Source organism: Colletes latitarsis, chromosome 11, assembly GCF_051014445.1.
Source record: "Colletes latitarsis isolate SP2378_abdomen chromosome 11, iyColLati1, whole genome shotgun sequence".
NCBI classification, from domain to species: domain Eukaryota; kingdom Metazoa; phylum Arthropoda; class Insecta; order Hymenoptera; family Colletidae; genus Colletes; species Colletes latitarsis.
In genome coordinates this window covers 31,274,618-31,294,787 of record NC_135144.1, presented here as the reverse complement: position 1 = coordinate 31,294,787, position 20,170 = coordinate 31,274,618, and the positions used below count along the sequence as shown (strand labels likewise).

The following is a 20,170-nucleotide window of genomic DNA, read 5'->3' as shown; positions in this document are numbered from 1 at the left end:
ATCTTATAAACACTGTTTCTATTACAAGTAACAATAAATTGATTAACAGGAAACAATTTTTAATCTAAAGCACCCTTTCCCAGTTACTGCACATAATAAATAGGAATTAGCAGTCATACATATCTACACTCCTATTTTGTTGGTAGGTTCTGAAAGTTATATAGAAATAAACAAAATTAATTCCTTCTGTATATCAGTTACATATATCGAAATTACAATAGAAGTTTCATTCGATACAATGAAAATATTTCATGATGGTTTGTTTTAAGTTGTTGATAATCTCATTAATTCATATTATTAATAATAACAAACGTGCTCACAACATTATACTATTGGATATATCTCTGGGAGATTCAATAATCAATGTGTTAAAATACTATATAGTCAGAAATTTAGGCCAAGAATTTGCTTCAGAAATTTGTATCATTTGGTAATGGACAATCGACTACATAACTATTTTCTTTAATTATATTACAAAATACTTACTATAAATATCTAAGAAATCCAATTACTTATTCGAATTGGCCTGATGGATTCCATTAATTCAAATTTAATATATCCTACCAAGCCAATGATAGAAGATACAACCAACAGCACAAGTAATAGAATACGCCAGATAAATAAATGATCATATATCTGCAAAAGACATATTCTTTACAGGTATGGAAGCATGAAGATTACATAACTGGTTAAAATTTGTATTATTTTTTTACATAATTATTTTATGTACAAATAGCAATACAAGTATATGTTAATTTCTTATTAGAAAATAATTATTTCGCATACCTTTTTCTCAATGGAGACTGGTTTGACAGATGCTCTTGGTAAAACAATTAAAATAATTGTACATACGCTAACAATCAATATAGCAATAGCACCAATTTTCTTCTCAACGCGTAAAGTAATAATAAACACAAATAAAGCCAAAGCCCACAGAATCAGAATAAGGAACAATCCTATGCCAATTCCAAATATCAAATTAGTCATACCACTAAAAAAAAAAAGAAATTCAAATATATACTCATCTCTTATCATTTATTACTAATTTTTCTAATGCCTGAGCAATGATTCTGCTGCTTAATCACAACAAGGTACAGGAAAGTTATTACATGTGGAATCCGCTGAGGATAACGATCTTTGTAAAATGTGAAGAACGAATCTCTCAACGATTAGAATTTGAACACTGACAATAAATTATCGAACTCTCATTTTGTTTTCGTACATAAATCTACAACTATTTAAAACTATATACTTGTATTTCTATTAAAGTATCTGTCTTCGCTAAATAAAATGTAAAATGTATGTTGTTACTATTCATACTTTACAACTTGCCATGCAATGCGATTTATCGAAACTAATTATTTACAAGAAAATTCAAAAAACTATTTATCACACAATTCTACACTAAACTTTAATACAAGCTATACCATTATACCTTTTAACAGTGAATTATTTATTGTGAAAACATTAATTCTTATTAATGCATATTGACTACACTTTAACGAGATATTTGTAGCCTAAACTAATCACCAGAGGGCCGTAAACAATTACTAGATAGGAACACTTTCTAAAAATTTTCGAATTAGACTGCAATTTCTCGCCCATTTATGGTTCTTTTACAGTCATTTCTGCTAAAATTGCTTAAAACAGTGTGGTCAGATTTGGCATAATTGAGTGCAATCGACAACGATACTAGTAACGACAAACTTAGCATCTGACAGAGTTGTGGCCGGTGTGGGCATTTGGGCAACTGGGCACTTGGCTTGGATTGGGCTTGGGCAGTGACCTGGGCAGTGTGGCCACCTGGTCACACTGGGCCACATGATATTGAATGAAGTGTGGAAAGGAATCGAATGGCGCGTATCATGGTATAGATGTAGATACTAATTTATATGCATATAGAGTAATGGATTCAATTAAATTATTGGTATGTACATGGTAGATTAAATCTTTAAATGATATATAATAAGTTCGAAAAATTAAGAAAAAAAAAAAAAAATTAATAAAAATGATCTATAGTACTAACTTTTAGGTTAAAGTAAAAGAATATTATTGTGAAACAAATACACATTGATAAAAGGTGGTCGTGAAAAGAAAGGAAAAGAAAGGAAGAATTTAAACATGATCATACGAAAAAAAATCTGGCCTCGTAACTTAAGTGACTTTTTTTCAATGACTTTTATATTAACAATTGTACCTCTATTGTATTGGTTTGAATTGTGGGTTGTTTTGCCTACAATGTATGGATATGGAACATTATCACATATTTTACACTTTTTCTTTGGAAACTTTATTATGTTGAATATAGTTGGAAACTTCACATACATAGTTTTCTGTGATACCAGTACTAGAAGAGATATTATGCCAATAAGTGCTGCAAACACTAAAGACGGTTGGAGACTGTGTGCTTCTTGCGAAACTCTTGCACCACCACGTTCATGGCACTGTCCAACATGTAATATTTGTATCTTAAAAAGGGATCATCATTGCATTTTCACTGGATGCTGTATCGGTCATTATAACCATCGATACTTCATCATGTTCTTATTATACTTATTTGTAGCAGCAACATATTGTTTTTGTTATAACAATATTTTTATTTGGAATAGGATTCGTTTCGAATTTCCTATATCAATTATAAAAATTATTTTTCCATTAGCAATATTTGTTTTTGGATTTGACGGATCTATAAATCAATTTTATTTACTTCTGTACATTGTGTCTGCAATAGGAATGTTATATACCGGAGTTTTGTGCATTTATCACTTTTGTCTAATATTTAACGGTAATGTGGCTAATGAAAGTAATAAAAAAATCTATGTATATAATTTAGGATGGAAACAAAATATAAAGGAGGTATTAGGTGATCGATGGTATCTTACATGGTTAATTCCATATATAACATCTGAATTACCACATAATGGTGTAATATGGGACACATCAAGTTCATGGCAATATTCAAACTCTAAAAATAAATAACTACCAATTGTGTAATTTTGTATAAAAACGTATGCCAAAAGGAGCTACATAAATAAATTATGTAATCAACACATTATGTTTTAAACATAAAAATGTAGAATAAAATAAGTTATAATGAATTAGAATTGCATTAAAACGTATGTATTATTTTTTAAACTTATTAATCTTTATTATGTATCTACGTTTCAACATATAATGTTGAAAGAAAGAAAGATACGAATCATTTTTTATAATTACACTATGAATTGTTATTATTTACAAAAATGTAGATTTAAATATGTGTACATTAATTAATCCATATTTATTTCTTCTTTTTATGAGTCAACTTACGTAAATAGCAATGAATATGCTTTAGCGCAATAGTGGAAGAATTTGATTTCAATATTTACATGTAAAAATTTGGAAATATTTATGCAGAAGTTTCTATTCTTACATACACTGAAAATTTTATAAATGAACGACATAGTATGATTGTACATTGTTAAGACTAGTTCAAAAGTATATGTATTATTCAATGATATATGGTGAACTTCAATGTCTTCTATTATATATTCTTCACTTTGACACAATCATTTTACATATACAATATCTGTATCGAACTTTGAAACCTTCTATTTGCGATTAAATAATAAACTATTGTAAAAAAGTTATATTGCAACAAAAAAGATAATACCATTAGAAAATATTATGTTAAACTTTCAGTTATCACAATATTCACTGGAATATAATAGTTTCAAATATATAATATTTGTATCAAACAAGAATAAATATACTATTATAAAAAATTTTAGTCAACATCATTCAAAACGCAATTAAAATTTCAAGCCATGAACACTATATTTCCTTGAAAGAAATAATATTGCGAAGAAAGAGAATAAAATATGTACATACAATACATGTATAAACATCTATATTTTAATAATTTTAATGAATAAAAATAAAAGTCATACTTTGCCAAGTAAGTTAACATATGCTCTTTTCCTATAAGTCCTTTTCACTGCAAACTTTACACAGACCAATATAAGTATGACAGCAGATGCAACGTACAACACAACACAAATGCTTATATCAAAAATTGTAAAATCCCACCCAAGCTTTTTAGTATTTGGGTATTTATTAAATACAAGTCTTTCCTGTCTTATTTTCATTTTGTCACTATTATCTTTAAGTTTGTTGGTTGAACCGTAATAATTGATTCCTTTATAGCTATACTTTGTTTTGAGATAATATAAAACGTTTTCTTCTTTCCAAGTGTTATTTTCATATCTGCAAATTGGACAGTGTTTTGCTGCTGGATATTGAATCTTCTTATGTTTAGGATCTTCTGTATCATCGTTTGACAATCTTGCATTCACTTCATTATGAGCTGACCACAACCATAGAACGCTCTCATTAATATTGGACACATCAAACATTTTATTTTTTGCAGCCATTTGTACAAAATGTTCAGCGCAATCAGCACACCCAAAAAAATGTTTTATGTATCCATGCATTGCCTCTAATATCTTTTTCGGTTCACGTTCAGTATTTTTATGTTCAATAGCAAAATTAACTGTTAACATATGAAACATTGTCCAAAGACCACAAGAGTATCCACGGTATCCTTCTTTGCTTCCTTTACACCCAATCCATTGTGGGACTCCAGAATATATAGGTGACATTTCTTCTTCTGTGGATTTTACTATGTGACTAAATTCCTCTCCAGATATATTGGTCCTTTTTTTAATAATATCACGAATAGTTTCTAAAAAGATATTACTATGTCTTAAAGGAAAATATTCAGCTAATACATTCAGGTACTTTTTCAATGCATTCATCTTTTCCTCTTTTATTATTTTATGTAGTGGGATTTCATGACTGATCGAGTATCTCAAAGTATTCTCTAAATCTAGCTGATACAAATGATCACCAGTTATTTCTGTATTTTTTGGCTTTTCTGTTTCTTGAGACTGTTTTGGAGTACTAGTACTCAATTTATGATTTCCAGTTTCTATTGAACGATTTTTCATAAAGACTTGTTGTTCATTGATATGTTCTCCTTTTGAAATCATGAATTCTTTAATAGTATTATAGGTGCCTTCTCTTGTAGGTACTTTGATTTTAAGAGATTTTTGTGTGCCATTACGACTGAAAACTATCAAACTTGGAAAATTGGTAATTTTATTTGTCTCGCACAATAATTCATTATCGGATGTTACCCTCCTTATTTGTAATAATGTGATCTTGTACATGTCTAATATAACTTCTGCTCCTAAATGTGAGTCTGTTTTTTCAAATAATAGAAAGAAGTATTTTACAGTACTTGATACAGCTTTCCAAATATTTGTCGTTTCATAATTTCTGTAATATTCAACAAAAATGTAATTAAAGTTTGGGGAATTTGCAGAAAAGGTCTCTTCTAATATATATTAATCTGACTTTTTTAAATCTATGAAGAGGTACTTTTTTGGCGAGTCCATCTATTTTTTATTTGTAATAATACAAATATGTGTTAAAAAAAATATATATATTTACGTACCTATATGGCGTGATATTAGGCCATGAAGTACCACGTCCTTCTTGCTGTTCCTTTTCTAATAAATCAATTAAATTATTTCTGAGCTCAGTAACAGTTTCAGACTTGTCCATCAATAACCCTAACGACGATGGATGTGCATTTACAGAAAAATATTTGAGCATTGGATAATTCATAATTTCATATTCACGACAAATAGGATTATTGTCATCATTTGCACAATCTATTGCAGCAACTACTACAATATCTCTCCATGCTAAAAAGAAATATTGAAATAAATTATTTTTAAAGTATGTTTAACAGTATATACAATATATATATACATATTTGAAAAGATATTTGCTTCAAAAATTTGTCCTGATGTTAAAGAAAATATCGATGATGTTAAAACATATTTTAAATTAAATTAAATCATATAAAATATAAATATAAATATCTTAAATCATAACTATTGACTATTTAAAAATTATTTGTTTCAGCTTTTTAAAAAAAATGTTTAAAATTATTTATATTAATTGTAATTGAAGTCGATAGGAGTAAAGAAAATTAATAATATTATGATAATTAGATCAATCAATTAATATCAATTCATAATTAAATTAAAAAATAAATAATCTTTTGCAGTAATTTCTACATATGATGTGTATTGTTTTGAAGTATTTGATATTGTACTTTTTGCAATTTCATGCTTTCAAACAATTATAATATTTACCGTGAACATCGCTAGCGAAAGCTTTCCACAAAGGTGCAAATCGGAAACAAAAGCCGCACCAACTATTATAAAATTCGACTAACCATCCTTTAGTATTTCCGTAGACAGATGACTTAAAGTTAGTGACATTTAGGATGATTACATTATCACTGGCATTGTATAATCCGTGTGTAGGTATTTGACTCTCGTATGAATCTTTTGGCGCTGCAGCATTACAATTTACTGTTATTATACTGATTAAATACAGTTTCAACAATAAGTCGACATCAAAGTGTTCCATGTTTTCTTCAGTTTCTTATCTCAATCAGTCTTTATTGGCCTCCATCGCACATACAGTGTTATAACTAAAACAACAATTATAACCAGGGTTGCCAAATTAAACTCTTAGATTCAAGTCGAACAATACAAAAAAAACTAGAGACAAGCCAAACCATAGGCTAGATATACATAGAGAGCATGAATTGAACATACACAGGTCGCCATATTAATTGTATATACATATTAGTTGCTTTAACCGAAGCGGTAAATTTAAACATAAATTGAAACTTATTTAAGAAAATAAGCTACATAAAATATGTAAAAACAATCGATAACAAAGAGAAATAAAGTGAAAGTGAATATTCTGTATTAAAATCTATTTTTCATAATTGTATTATAAAAAAAGACCAAAGTTCAAGTTCTTTTTACTGAAGAATCACTCGAATGCTTGTAAACATTTTTGCTTCCTAAGTTATTAAGCTAATTCTGCTCTAAATCTAACAATGCATTCAGAAGTTACGACCACAGACGAGGTATACCTTACACTACATATATTCTATTGTTTTCTGCGTTTACACTGTACGACATCTAGTGGTTAAAGTTTTTAAAAGGTGTATACAGTCGTAATAGAGGTAGATTTCTCCATTATCGTCCGTTTCAAATTTGCTCACGCAAATTGTAACGAACTGGCAACTCACGAATCAATTATGATTACTCTTCCTACTTTTCCATACAAGCTATGCCTATTCTGCAGAGTTGGGATAAAAGCTCGGTTCGGTCTGCTGGGCACGTATACCCAACATTTTACTATACATATGTATAAGAATTGCGTTTGTGACAGTCATTTTAAAATTGTTTTTTAATATATCTAAATAAAACCAGTTATCCACACATATCATCGATGAACACTAAATTTCAAATTCCAGATTTTGATATACGTATAGCTTTAAACTATTTGGGATCAGTTAGAAAATTTTACTATTGGTTGAAGATTTTTAATATCTATCGTCATAATTGGTCTTCTCCATGTAACTTTTTTTTTTCTCGTTTGAAGAAAAGATATTAAATTTTGATTCGTCTGTAAAAATTAAATTACTCCAGGAAGTAGTTTTTTTATACATATTTTTTTTTAGTAAATTTACGTTTCTTATTAGTATAAAATTTGGATTTCGATAAAATATTTTAGATATATTTTAAGAGTGTATGAAATAAAAATTACATCAAGATTAACAAAAGGTCGTACTCAATGGTAAGTTTTAAATTTTATTATTCAATTTTCGAAGGTTTTCTATAGATAAATTCTAGATAATTACCCATTTATATTAAAAACACTATTTATTAGCTGTTTCAATATGAATAGTCGCTGCTTATTCCTATACAAAATGAAAACAATAGGACATCACCCTTAAGGATAATAGGAGGTTTTAGGATGGTGGAGGGAATGGGGACGAAGGTATGTACGTTTATTTATTTTATAAACACCTAATTACGGATATACCATGTAACCAAACCAACTGATAAAGAATATGATCGGTATAAACCTTGGAGCACCTTATGCTCTTCCCTACTTATAAAAGATTTCGATGCTTCTTCAACTTTTTCTGAAACACGTTCGGCCAGTTTCACCCCCAACCACTGGCTTGTCCAGGTCGGGGGCCTGACGATCAACGATTTCTTACTGTCTTGAGGCTTGCTTTTTATAGAGTGCTTGCAGTTCTTCTAGGCTTGAGACTTCTCAGCCGGAAATGAATGCGATTCGGATCATATTCTTTGTCACAAGCGCGAAAAACCTTCAGATCTTCGAAATTCGAGCAAGACAAACATCTTCAGATATCTTGTCTTCGACTTTTCAAAACTTTCATTTTTTCAGAGTGAAACTTCAAACTTCCCTCTATCATCCAATACCTCTTGATTCAAAACCTTATAAACAAACAAACAGGTTAGAGAACTTACTTCTATTTTTAATTTTATTTTTGTTTTATATCGTTCTTTTCTGTGTGTAATGTGTATCGTTTTCCTTTCTTTTTTCATATATAAACATTTAGGAATACCACATTTTCCAGATTCATACCACTTTTTACCAGTGATAATTAATGTCCAAATGGCTGGAATACAACTTTCAAGCAAATAATTAAATTGTCAAAAGAAAATAGAAATTCAATTATATTCCAACCTTCACATTATAGTCATTATTGTTACAATAACGTAAACCTTATCTTCATAAAGTTATTAGGAAGCAATAGAAACATTATGAAAATAAGATTTTTCGTGTCCATTCTAACCTTACTGTTTCATGCAAAGAATATGCTACACTCCTTTGCATATCAAGTTATCTCATTAATTGATATTGTACAATATCGTAATTTAAATGCTGTATATTAATTGCATATGATGCAGAATTATGTAAGGTAAGAATAGTAGTGAGAATGTAGCGTTTGCATTTTTTGACCCGGTACAGTATTGTTAGAAGAAATTTGAGGTCAAAGGGTCAAGTCACACAAATGGTCTCCCAAACACCTGGCCTCTCGCATCACACTCGTGTCACTTAATACCGACCTGAAATTCATTAAGCAACAAAAACTATGATTGTTTGACCCAGGTTACGGGTTACACTTAGTTACTACCGTACGATTTATTGGATGCATTTCTTGATGCTCCTGCCTTCCATTCTTGCTAATTTAACTACTTATTTGTACTTAAGCATCTTGTTTCAACTAAATATAAGCGGTCTACGAAAATATGAATCCAAATTAAGAATTTCTGTTATAAATAACTAAGTTTATTGCAAACATTAAAATCACTGTAATTTGAATTCACAAAAATACCACTTCATATTATTCGGTGTACGTGTTGTACATAAATAACGTAGTATTTAATGTCTCCTTTTTATTATTCTTTCTTTGATAAATAAAATAAATTTAGCATTTTGTTGTTAATAACAGACAACAAAATATCTAAGTAATTTATTTTCTTAATTGCTAATATGTATTGCACTCGCATATAGTTAAATTTATAGTTCTCTTTATGTGAAAATTGATTTTATTGTATTTCAAAACATATAATTTGTTATAAATCAAACTTTTAGCTTTTTGTATAGAATACCCTCTTTTCCAATTACTTCTCTAAATCGAGATTTTACTGTAGCATTTATGTTTTTATACAATTTCACGAACTTCTTTTTTATTCAAATATAAAAATCCCTGTTTTTAAAAACAACTTAGAGGTGTATTATTAAATAAAATAATTTAAAAACGAAACTTTTATATACAAGTGTAAAAAATATCAATATACTTCAATGTTGATACAGTAAGATTTGTCGAATTATACAATATCAAATCAACGAGTTCCTGGTTCCGTATTTTCCTAAATGTGGAAATTCAGTGAATTACATATCATGTAATATAAATCTTACTTCAAAGGAGACACATATCCATGTAGACTGCTTATATTAGAATATGACGTAAAAGAATAAAAAGTGAACTTACGTGGTGAATAGGAGCGTGATCTAGATCTGTCGTACCGTGAACGTCTGCGACTGTAGTATGGACTGGGTGAACGCCGATAGCTTCCTCTGTAACTGCTTCTTTTCCAGAATAAACAAATTTTGAGTGTGGTGCTTAGTAGTTTATGGATTACTGTATTGTACACAACAGAAACAAACTATACTCACTCTCTACGCCTAGGTCCATCCCATCCTCTGTCATGTAGGTGCGTAGGTTTTCCCATGTAAATTCCGGGAGTAGGTGTATGAGCTCGCTGTGTGATTGAAAAATCCACCCTTATTCTTCGGCCATCAATTTCCATTCCTGTGCATTGTTCTTTTGCTACTTTAGCGTCTTCAGATGATTCAAAATATACAAAGCAAAACCCTCTAGAACGTCCAGTCTGAAACAAGAATTTTTATGTTATCCTGTGTATATATAAATACATGTTAAATTCATAATATAATTCTAATAAATATTATTTCATTATTTGCATTGAGAAAAATGAAATAAATATGTGATCAGAGGCCTTTAACAGTTCATACAAGCTTAATGAATGAACGTTCTAAATCTCTGACCCAATTTACTATTCCCCAATTTCAAAGTAATAATTAAGGGGTTATCACCAGTTAATATTAACTTTCTTTTATTAGAAAAATTTAACTAGCATGTATATATTTAGTATATGTATGGTCAAAGTAAACTTACGTATAAATATTCTATTTAAGTTTATAATATATATCAATATTTAAATACCTTTGCATCAATTACAACTTGTACACGTTCGACAGGTCCGTATTTGGAAAAGATATGATGGATTTGTTGCTCAGTTGTAAAAATAGAAAGTCCAAATACACCTAAGCATCGAGAAGGACAGGGATTGTCCCTGTTACCAACGTGACGTCGTCTAGACGACATTGGACTGCGAGAATGTGAACGATAGATGTTCCTGTCACGTTCACGAGAATAACGAGAGCGTGAGTACGATCGAGATCGGCTTCGAGAATACCGCCCACCCCTGTAAGGAGAACGACTACGACTGCGACTACTACCACGATGACCTGCACTGGCATACTTGTTGCTGCGATATGATTTTCTTCCTCTTGATACAGAACGGCTACGTGATCTTGAATATTCTTTCACTGGTCTATGGGATTCTTTGCGTTCGCGCGATTTGCGTGATCTTGAGTGTGAACGTGAATCTCTCAAGCCTCCATCTGCTGTTCTTGGTCGTCTTGGACTTGCACTATGACTACCACTTCGCTGAAAAGAAACTTATTGTAAATATTTGGAGAACTTCTATCTTAATTTGTAATTTAATATGAATCGATATATTTGGTTTGTGTTTTGAACCATTGTACACGCAAAATAATATTAAAATACAATATATAGAAAGAAAAAATAGATTTCGATTCTTTTACAAATGCGACAATTTACTTATAAGCTTAACCTTCCTATTGATAATAAAGATATTATATTTACAATAACTAATATACCTTGGATAAATTAAACATTAGCAATGGCTATTTGACCAATTTCGCATTTAATTTTACATTAAGAAAAGACAAAATATCATTAAAATCGTAATACACGCTTAAAATATAGTTGAACGTTGATGGATCGATAATGGCTGTAGTCAGCCGCATGCCGTTACGAACGTAATGCTTATAAAATTCTACTAAAAGTTCTATTTTTAAAAAGAAGTAAAGGAATTACCTCCATGTCACTCATCGTGGAACTTCAAATACGAATAAATGTGGTAGAAAGTACTACAAATTGACGAAAACGTTCGGTATAAAACACCGTAGCGTCAGTGCGTAATAATGGCGTACAATCTTTGTGCCGTTTCAGCGGGCAACAACCGGAAATGATTCCAAGTGGTATACAAATGCGAAATACCCCAACATCCGCTGTTGCCAAGAAACAATTGTTAAAACTGAAAATGGCGATGAATTCTAAAAATGGCGCCAATTTTAATAAACAACAATATTACAAATCGTTGAGTACCATTAAAGTTTTAACTTTTAATTTATTGAATAACATTTATTACATGTATAAATTATTACTTATAAAAGGACAATCTAGATTTTATTTTTCGATTATATGACTTGTACCAATGATGTATCCATAGAGAAACATAATACATGGGGTAATTAAATCACTTTACTTATGCATAAGTTTAAAAGAAAATAATTGTTTGCATTTATCAAGAATAAGCAAAATTAAAATTTATGGTAGTCTTTCAATTTTGAATGTACAAATTTTGTTAAAAATTTTTAGTATAACAGAACGAGAATACGTTTCCATAAAACCGCCGGTGATGCATTGCGCAGAAAGATGCGCGTGCTTTTGCGTCTCGAAAAACTGCTCACAATCGCATACTGCGGCAGAGACAGAAACGAGGAAGATTCTCCGGTAGTCAGCAAACCATTTTTCTGTCGTCAAACGGATCAAGCTTTTTGTGAGACTTGGATCGGTCACAAAAAGCGGGATTCGCTTTTCGCATAGGAATTGGCCTGTCAAGGAGCCAGCTTATTCACATAGAACATTTGAAAATTGTAAGTAAAGGTAGTGACTTTTTTGATTTCATATAGCGGACGATACTGTGACCGGTTGGTCTTGTGCACTAGTCTCATTATCATCGTTTTAAATAGAACCCTGTAAACGATGAAAGACGTCACTGTCTTTGTTCTTGTTTGAATAATAATAAGACTTAACCTTTATATATTATTCTTATATTTTCTATGCTCCACATACTAAAATTAATCAATGAATTTTATAACAATCATGGCCGCCAGCCGGTTTTCCTACAATTTTATACTGCGTAGACCTTGTACTCGTCAATAACTGATTGATCAAAATTGCTACAACTTTATTATTATTATCATCGGACTTTTATGATATTACAAATTGGTTTAACTCTTTAGTATTTTTTATTTCGTTAATCGCGAAAACTTCATAAATGATGAATTGATGAAATATACAGGGTGAATCACGCGAATGGGACGGGTTATATCTCAAATCTGTTTTAAAATAATAAAAAAGCTATAGAGGGAAAAAATTGAATGATACGGTAATGTTTATTCTTCAAAGACTTCACTTTTTTTTTTATAAGTGCAACAATATATCTGAAAATTGCAAATGTATTATTTATTTATTTATTTATTTATTTATTTATTTATGTTTTTTGAATAGAATTATATACTTTTTTTTATTTATATTAATTCTTCAAAACATTCTACATAAAAAGTATTAGATATCACATTTTTGATAATTTGAATTTTAACTTCCCATGAAGATAAACTGTCAGTAACTAAGTGAATTTTGTTAATCAGTAGAGTTTCTGCCCTCAAAACATTAACCATTGTTAATCACTGATAGTCTTACATTCGGAAGCATTTATAATTAATATGTGAAATAGCTTTTATAAAACATGATTTGTCATAAATATGAGACATTTCACAAAACATTGAATTTTTAAATATTGTACCCTAATACTTTTTTATGCAGATGTTCCGAAGAATTCACACAAGCAAAAAAAACTATACGATTCCAATAAAAAAAAAAAGGTGCATTTGCAATTTTCAGATGTATTGTTACCCTTATAAAAAAGGTGAAATCGTAGTAGATTAGATATTACTGTATCATTTAACTTTGTCATGTTATCTGTCTACTTAGTAGCAGTATTTGATAAATTGTTAAAAATTTTATTTATTTGCAGTTTGTACAGTATAAAGTATCATTTTATGTATTCAATTTTTCTATGATAATCAATTAACTGTCAATTGTAGCATATTGTACATAAATATTAAAATTAGACCAAATCTTATTCATAAATTTTTAAATATAATTTTTGAAAGCATCAAATAGATTTTGAGTAAAATAACATTATTTTTATCTATAGGATATAAAAATGGAGGAAATGCATCAACCACAACAGGTTGGGCCTAATATGATGGCCAGTGTAGGTGGGGTTCCTAGCCATTCGAATAATGTTAACAGACGTAGCAAAGTTCGATTATCATTACACAGTTTGATGGTAGAAAAACTTCCATTAAGTGAAGCTGCTCAATTGGAGATGAAATCGTTATCCAACAAAACACCAGTTTCGATTCTTCAGGAATTGCTTTCTCGTAGAAACGCAACACCAACATATGAATTAATACAAGTAGAGGGTGCTGTTCATGAGCCTATTTTTCGTTATCGAGTCACTGTTGCTGATATTGTTGGTTTGTATCTAATTTTGTTAAAGTATTATTAGTTTCCTTAAATTATTAAAATTAAAATTTACACTTTGGCACTATAATACATTTATCCGTTAATCGAATTTAAACAAAATATAATTTTAAATTAAATATGCATTTTTAAAAGAGGTTATTTGTTTTTCCATTGAAATTTTTGTTACTTACAGTGATTACTTATTTTTTTTATCATTGAATTCAAATGGTAAATAATAAGTATTTGGCGATTGAAGCAGATCCAATTGTTTCAGCAGTGGGGACCGGAAAATCAAAGAAAGAGGCAAAGCATGCTGCTGCTCGAGCTGTATTGGATAAGTTGTGTAGATTGAATAGCGAAAGTCCAGACTCCCCGCTTCCGAATAATATACCAGAGTAAGAATGCTAAGTATACATATACTCTAATTAATTTTCTGTTTGATAAAAATTTTATATAATTTATTTCTCGCAGTTCAGAAAATTTACAAGAATTACCAGGGTTCGGAGAACAAAAAATAATCACAAATCCAATTGGTTCGTTGCAAGAAATGTGTATGTCACGTCACTGGCCTCCACCAAAATATACAATGAAAAATGCGGAGGGTCTGCCACATGAAAGACAGTTTACTATTGTTTGTTCTATTTCAAAATATTGCGAAGTTGGTCAAGGAAAAAGTAAGAAAGTTGCTAAAAGGCATGCAGCTCACAAAATGTGGCAAGCTCTACATGATATGAATATTGAAAATTCTGATATAGACGAGGATGAGGTAAAAATGTATTTTTTACCTGCATTAAATTTAACGTATTAAATATTTTAAATAATTTTAAATTGAATATGAATGCTTATTTCGATATGGTCATCATTTTTTCTGTTTTGTGTAAACGAGGATATTCAAGTTTTTATTTCATTTATGCAGTTTTCTGTTTTCAATTTACATATTTTAAAATGATACACGATACATGATATATCATATTAATACTCATTACATAACTTGCTTTTGTGTACTTGTATGTGTACAGTTTTTGTGTATGTGTGTGTATGTTTAGTGAAGTGGAAGTGATTTGGCACTGCAAGCAGTATTATGAGGTATAAGCTACCTTTCTGATCACCCTTAATCTATAACGGATAATTTTCAAGATTATAATATCAGTAATATGTATGTGTTATACGTAGTTATATTAAAAATCATTTATAAAGCAGCATATGTTTTAAACAATAAACACGCTTGGATCATTTCCACTTCATTTTACTCCTAATGTAAGTGCAGTCATTGGGGATCTGTCTCCAATGATTAGCATATGATTAAATTTTTACGTATATTAATTGTCCGTTATAGGTTTTACAAAGACATACAAACCTGAGTGCCCGTTATGCTGATCTGAAAGGTAGCACAATTTCAACATTAACAACTATACATAGTCTTAAAGTTTCACAATTTCATAAAAGTATGAAGTCATCAACTGGTGTTAAACTATTTGAACTACAGGTTTGTAATATAATTAAGTGAAAACAAGTAAATTTTTTGATCGATTTAAGACATTTCAATGATAAAATAATTGTTTGATTAAATTTTGTAACTTTATTAACTTTCGCGTTATTATCTCTTTCTGTTACAGAATACATGTTTAAATGTTGATGATATAAATTTGGTGCAATTTTTACAAGAGATTGCTTCAGAGCAGCAATTTGAAATAACGTACGTTGATATTGAAGAAAAATCCATCAGTGGTAAGTCATTATTACATTATATTCACTCGGTAACTAGTATATTTCACTGTTTAATTTATTATTTGTTGAAAAGAAACGTTGAAGTTAAAAAACTTGATTTTATTTTTCTGTAAGTACAAGATCCATAAATACATCATTTTCTGATGTGGGTATATCTTCCTGTATTTGTTCATTAAATGCCACTGCAATTAAGTGTGGTTTTTTTTGTTGTTTCCTCAAATAAATATTCAAAAATGTATCATAATAACCCATTCCATGTCCTAAGCGTTTTCCTGATAGGCAATGTATAGACGTTAATTATTATGAAATTATACATTTTTTTTTGAATAATTATTTAAATTTGGAGTTATCTTACCATCCATATTAAACGCAACACCCGGTAAAATTATTAAATCCAAACCACCTGTGATAAAGCACGTGTTATTTTTCATTTAGAGATTGAAACAGTTATAGAACTTTATCTCAATAAGTTCTATTAAAACAGTTAATATCAAGGAATATTTATAATAATAGTTCTTGCGAGAACAGAAAAATAACAATTTTAAAAAATAAAGGTTTTGATAAGAACAGATACATAAAAGTTCTAGTTCGAATAAAATTTATAAAAAACAAAGTAAAAGTTAATGAACAGAGGTTTTATATATATATATATATATTTAACAATTTATTAATTTAACAAGTTATTTAACAATTTTTAATACGTTTCAATAAATGCTGATAAATATAATAAATTTTGCCAAATTCTAATAAGCATAGATAAATATTAATAATTATTAATTAAGATTATATATGTATGTGTATGTACATTTATATGCTACTAACTTAAATTTGTTAAACATTCATTAAAATTGATTTAAAACTATAAATTTGATTCAAACTAGAACTTGTTGCTAGAAAAAGAGTAGCAGATCCAATAATTAAAAATACAATAATTATTTAAGATAAAACATGTTTAAATTAATCGTATAGAGACTTGCCAGTTTCTAATGCATTTTCTCTAGATTCATCAAAATTTGGTTGCTTAATGTTCCACTTAGTTAATGGTAATTTTTCATAATCTTCCATTGAAAGTAGTTTAACCATTTCCATTTGTTTATTCCTATACCTAGGAATAAATACCTCTTTTTGTTTTTCAAACAGATGTTTTAATATTGGTATTGTATCAATTTCATTTTCTGTACTTAAATATAATGAAATCCTTTGACTTGTTTGAAATTCTGTTAAAGCACATAGCTATACGTGAAAAAATATATTTTTTAATGAAAATTGATTTCATTTTAGGAATAGAGGTTTGACATAACCTCTTCTATTTTTATTATGATAAATTAGTTATTTCTGTGTATACTTACTTTTTGAAACACATTCTTTGATTGTCTTTGTTTTTCTTCAGAATTAAGCTGTGCAATAACATTTTTCATCTTTTTACGTAAAAGATGTTTGGCAGCTTTAATTCCACACATGATTCTTGTATCTTGTTAGTGTTCTTTCTAAATCTTTCCTGACTAGAAAAAAAAAATCAATAATATATACTTATATAAGAAGGCAAAACATGTTTGCTTCCAATACTTTATGAATAAATAAAATGTATGACCTATGACACAGTTATCACAAAATGTTGAAATATCTAAGTGGTGTACGTGTAATATACATTTGGCATGAAATAATTTGTAAATATTCTTTCACACTATTTTCGTTACAATAATTTCTATTATTTTTTGTTATTTTGATCGTGTTTATAGTCTTTAACGTTATATTCAATATTGGAAGGTAGGATTTCATTATTTTTTGGTGTTCAGTTGACATGACTTTAAATTATTACTGTTATATATAGGGCGAGATACATACAAGCCACCTAAATAACTCGTTTTTTTTTTTTTTTTTTTGTTTTTGATTGGCGTATATATTGTTTCTAAATTTTGTGTAAACAAATAATTAACTTGTTCAATTTTCAAAACATTTATTGGTATTGTACAGATTCATGAGTAACGCATAAATTGTTTATACATTTGTTATAAAGAAATAATTAAATAAATAATAAATATTTTATGAGTTACTTATCTATCTGTAGAGTATTAATGAATATTTTGAAAAATTATGAAGTTAAGTCTTGATGCCAATTTACACTTTCGCGTGATAAGCAAGTTTAGTTGAAACTAAATACAGAAAAACAATTGTTGTAACGTGACTTACGGGCATTAATTTAATCCTGTGAATTTAACGTGATTTTCCCCGATAAGTTACTACCGAGAGAAACGATAGATTTTAATTTAGGTGACTAGGTAGGTAAATAAAGTAGCTGTCGGATATCGTTTAATGAAAAGTTTCGTTGTATTCAGTACTTATTCTTCAAAGGCTGTTGTATTTATGTCATAAATGCACGATAATGTAAAATTACCTTAAATCACTTGATAAAACTTTCGAGATATTTAGATATAAAGTTTTCAAATGAATTCCTTGTATATGTATTACAATAAGTATTGCGTAGTATTCGGTGTGAGCGACAGCGTCCGAACGCTATCGGCGAGAGCCTTTTTTACATTGTTTTTCTTTAACATTCTCTATTTTGTCATTGTACACTTTAATTTCTTATGACTGTAAAACTCTATGGACTACGTTCGTGCGGAATAAAATTATTTTTCTGTATAAATAGGAAAACAGTAATATTGCGTATTGTCCATATTGCCCAATTTGGAATGATCAAGAAATCTTTACATATAAACGTACAGTTTTTGTACTGCAGTTGAATAGCATTCACGAATACAAATAAATATGAAATATACAGAGTGATTGATTACCACTGTACAATTCTAGAATAATAATACCAACAATCGGAAAAGATAGGAAAGTATTCAATCTATTTCAAGTCGACTATTTTAATTTGTAATTGACCTTCAGCAACAAGTGCTTTTCAATCATAGATCTTTATACACATCTTAAAATGCTTTATTAGAAGGTAAGTATAGAATATATCATTTCATTTAGAAGAACAAAGTTGAACTTGGTATCTGTTTCATATTTTCACCTATAAAAAACTACTGATATCAGATTATGTCCCCTTTGAAATCAAACGAGATTCGTTTGAAGCATTTTTCTCTGTAACCAAAAGTAAACAAGTTATTTAGGTGGTCTGTTTTAAGTCACTGTATGCATGAAAATGACTGTTTCAGTAAGTAAGATCAATGTTTACTAAAATAAGGGACAATTTGATCGTAAAATAGGTCTATTAATTAAAAGAGTATTTTGTTCATTGTTACAGGTAAATACCAGTGCCTTGTGCAACTGTCCACTCTACCAGTGGCTGTTTGCTATGGTTGCGGTGTTACTAGTAAAATTGCTCAAGCTAGTGCTGCTCAAAACGCTCTGGAATATCTCAAAATCATGACCAAGAAGTGAGCCCGCGCTTTGCTCCTGCCAGCTGTCACTATCAATTGCAAATCCCACAACAATTTGCTGTCCATAAATCAAAATAACAACACAGATCCTACAATTTTGTCAGCGAATAATCAAGTGTTCGACAAGGGCAAAAGTGGTCAAAAACTTGATCACGCGGGGAGCAAAAGTAAACTATCCAAATTATCAGTCAGAGCAGTAAGTACTGCCATAGGGAACAAAGATGACACTTTGAATATAATTACCACAACGTCGGGTGTCACAGTTTCTGCGAGCAGGATAAATCCATCTATAAAAAAGAATGGCGAAAACAACGAGAATATAAAATCGAATGTACAACAATTAGTAAAGAATACATCGATTATAACTACAAACCAATCTGGTTCTAAATTTAGTAGCGTACGAGGTGTTACTGCATCTTGTGTTAGTGGTAATGTTTCTCATGAGAATGTATCCAAATCCAAAGATTATTCTGCTAAAAAGTTTCCCAGCGAAATTGATTCTAAAATGAAGAATTATCAAATGCAATCTGACTATAAAGAGACCTCTGTAAACAATCAAGATTACAAAACGAGGAATAGCACAGCTATGAACAGTTTACCATCAAGGTTTGTTAATCAGTCGTCCGTTCAAGCATTGCACAGGGAGAATCATGCGACCTCTTCTGGTGTACATCATTCTCGTCCAGCATCACGTAACGATAACACCGCCTTTTCTATTGCCAGAAAAGCTTTGGAGCAACAAAATCCGACGTCAAAAATGGCACCGATCAATTTTCCTCCGTTACGCGCCCCGCAGAGCATCGTGAACGTTCGTCACCCATTCGTAACGGAAGCGAGAATCAAACATAATGAGATAGGCGGTCCAAACTCTAAATCGAAATTAAAC

The 20,170-nt window shown here is 29.7% G+C and overlaps 6 protein-coding genes across 20 annotated transcripts; 2 read left to right on the top strand and 4 right to left on the bottom strand.

Annotated features, from left to right (window-relative positions):
* Positions 1-12: 12 nt before the first annotated feature.
* LOC143347475 (uncharacterized) lies at positions 13-1,127 on the bottom strand. The gene is made up of 4 exons (XM_076776669.1): positions 1,110-1,127; positions 787-991; positions 487-636; positions 13-149 (listed from the first exon to the last, which is right to left on the bottom strand). The coding sequence occupies exons 2-3, from the start codon at positions 985-987 to the stop codon at positions 496-498; spliced, it is 342 nt and encodes a 113-aa protein (XP_076632784.1). The 5' UTR covers positions 988-991; positions 1,110-1,127; the 3' UTR covers positions 13-149; positions 487-495.
* Positions 1,128-1,796: 669 nt separating this feature from the next.
* LOC143347378 (putative palmitoyltransferase ZDHHC24) lies at positions 1,797-3,125 on the top strand. Of its 3 annotated transcripts, none has more exons than XM_076776465.1 (2): positions 1,797-1,927; positions 2,033-3,125. In XM_076776465.1, exon 2 carries the CDS (start codon positions 2,122-2,124, stop codon positions 2,977-2,979), a length of 858 nt encoding a protein of 285 aa, XP_076632580.1. In that variant the 5' UTR covers positions 1,797-1,927; positions 2,033-2,121; the 3' UTR covers positions 2,980-3,125. The 3 variants fall into 3 exon arrangements, with proteins under 3 accessions (XP_076632580.1, XP_076632583.1, XP_076632582.1); XM_076776468.1 differs by having other exon boundaries at positions 1,803-1,927; positions 2,099-3,125; XM_076776467.1 differs by having other exon boundaries at positions 1,803-1,927; positions 2,020-3,125.
* A 115-nt stretch (positions 3,126-3,240) lies between these two features.
* Positions 3,241-6,550, bottom strand: LOC143347375 (sulfhydryl oxidase 1). Of its 3 annotated transcripts, none has more exons than XM_076776457.1 (3): positions 6,290-6,478; positions 5,498-5,750; positions 3,241-5,319 (listed from the first exon to the last, which is right to left on the bottom strand). In XM_076776457.1, exons 1-3 carry the CDS (start codon positions 6,333-6,335, stop codon positions 3,924-3,926), a joined length of 1,695 nt encoding a protein of 564 aa, XP_076632572.1. In that variant the 5' UTR covers positions 6,336-6,478; the 3' UTR covers positions 3,241-3,923. The 3 variants fall into 3 exon arrangements, with proteins under 3 accessions (XP_076632572.1, XP_076632571.1, XP_076632573.1); XM_076776456.1 differs by having other exon boundaries at positions 3,246-5,319; positions 6,207-6,550; XM_076776458.1 differs by having other exon boundaries at positions 3,248-5,319; positions 6,349-6,484.
* A 1,145-nt stretch (positions 6,551-7,695) lies between these two features.
* On the bottom strand, positions 7,696-11,817 carry Tra2 (transformer 2). 6 transcript variants are annotated; one of them, XM_076776461.1, is made up of 5 exons: positions 11,663-11,817; positions 10,703-11,209; positions 10,135-10,349; positions 9,950-10,047; positions 7,696-8,384 (listed from the first exon to the last, which is right to left on the bottom strand). In XM_076776461.1, exons 1-5 carry the CDS (start codon positions 11,675-11,677, stop codon positions 8,359-8,361), a joined length of 861 nt encoding a protein of 286 aa, XP_076632576.1. In that variant the 5' UTR covers positions 11,678-11,817; the 3' UTR covers positions 7,696-8,358. The 6 variants fall into 6 exon arrangements, with proteins under 6 accessions (XP_076632576.1, XP_076632577.1, XP_076632578.1 ...); XM_076776462.1 differs by having other exon boundaries at positions 9,950-10,044; XM_076776463.1 differs by lacking the exon at positions 7,696-8,384 and adding an exon at positions 8,414-9,020.
* A 492-nt stretch (positions 11,818-12,309) lies between these two features.
* Positions 12,310-19,290, top strand: LOC143348633 (protein Loquacious-like). 6 transcript variants are annotated; one of them, XM_076779144.1, is made up of 7 exons: positions 12,310-12,504; positions 13,851-14,175; positions 14,442-14,559; positions 14,636-14,930; positions 15,501-15,650; positions 15,781-15,892; positions 19,149-19,290. In XM_076779144.1, the coding sequence occupies exons 2-7, from the start codon at positions 13,860-13,862 to the stop codon at positions 19,283-19,285; spliced, it is 1,128 nt and encodes a 375-aa protein (XP_076635259.1). In that variant the 5' UTR covers positions 12,310-12,504; positions 13,851-13,859; the 3' UTR covers positions 19,286-19,290. The 6 variants fall into 6 exon arrangements, with proteins under 6 accessions (XP_076635259.1, XP_076635258.1, XP_076635254.1 ...); XM_076779143.1 differs by having other exon boundaries at positions 14,439-14,559; XM_076779139.1 differs by having other exon boundaries at positions 14,424-14,559.
* On the bottom strand, positions 15,886-17,394 carry Mthfs (methenyltetrahydrofolate synthetase). Its single transcript, XM_076779147.1, has 4 exons — positions 17,242-17,394; positions 16,870-17,125; positions 16,248-16,295; positions 15,886-16,164 (listed from the first exon to the last, which is right to left on the bottom strand). The coding sequence occupies exons 1-4, from the start codon at positions 17,350-17,352 to the stop codon at positions 15,992-15,994; spliced, it is 588 nt and encodes a 195-aa protein (XP_076635262.1). The 5' UTR covers positions 17,353-17,394; the 3' UTR covers positions 15,886-15,991.
* Positions 19,291-20,170: the final 880 nt, after the last annotated feature.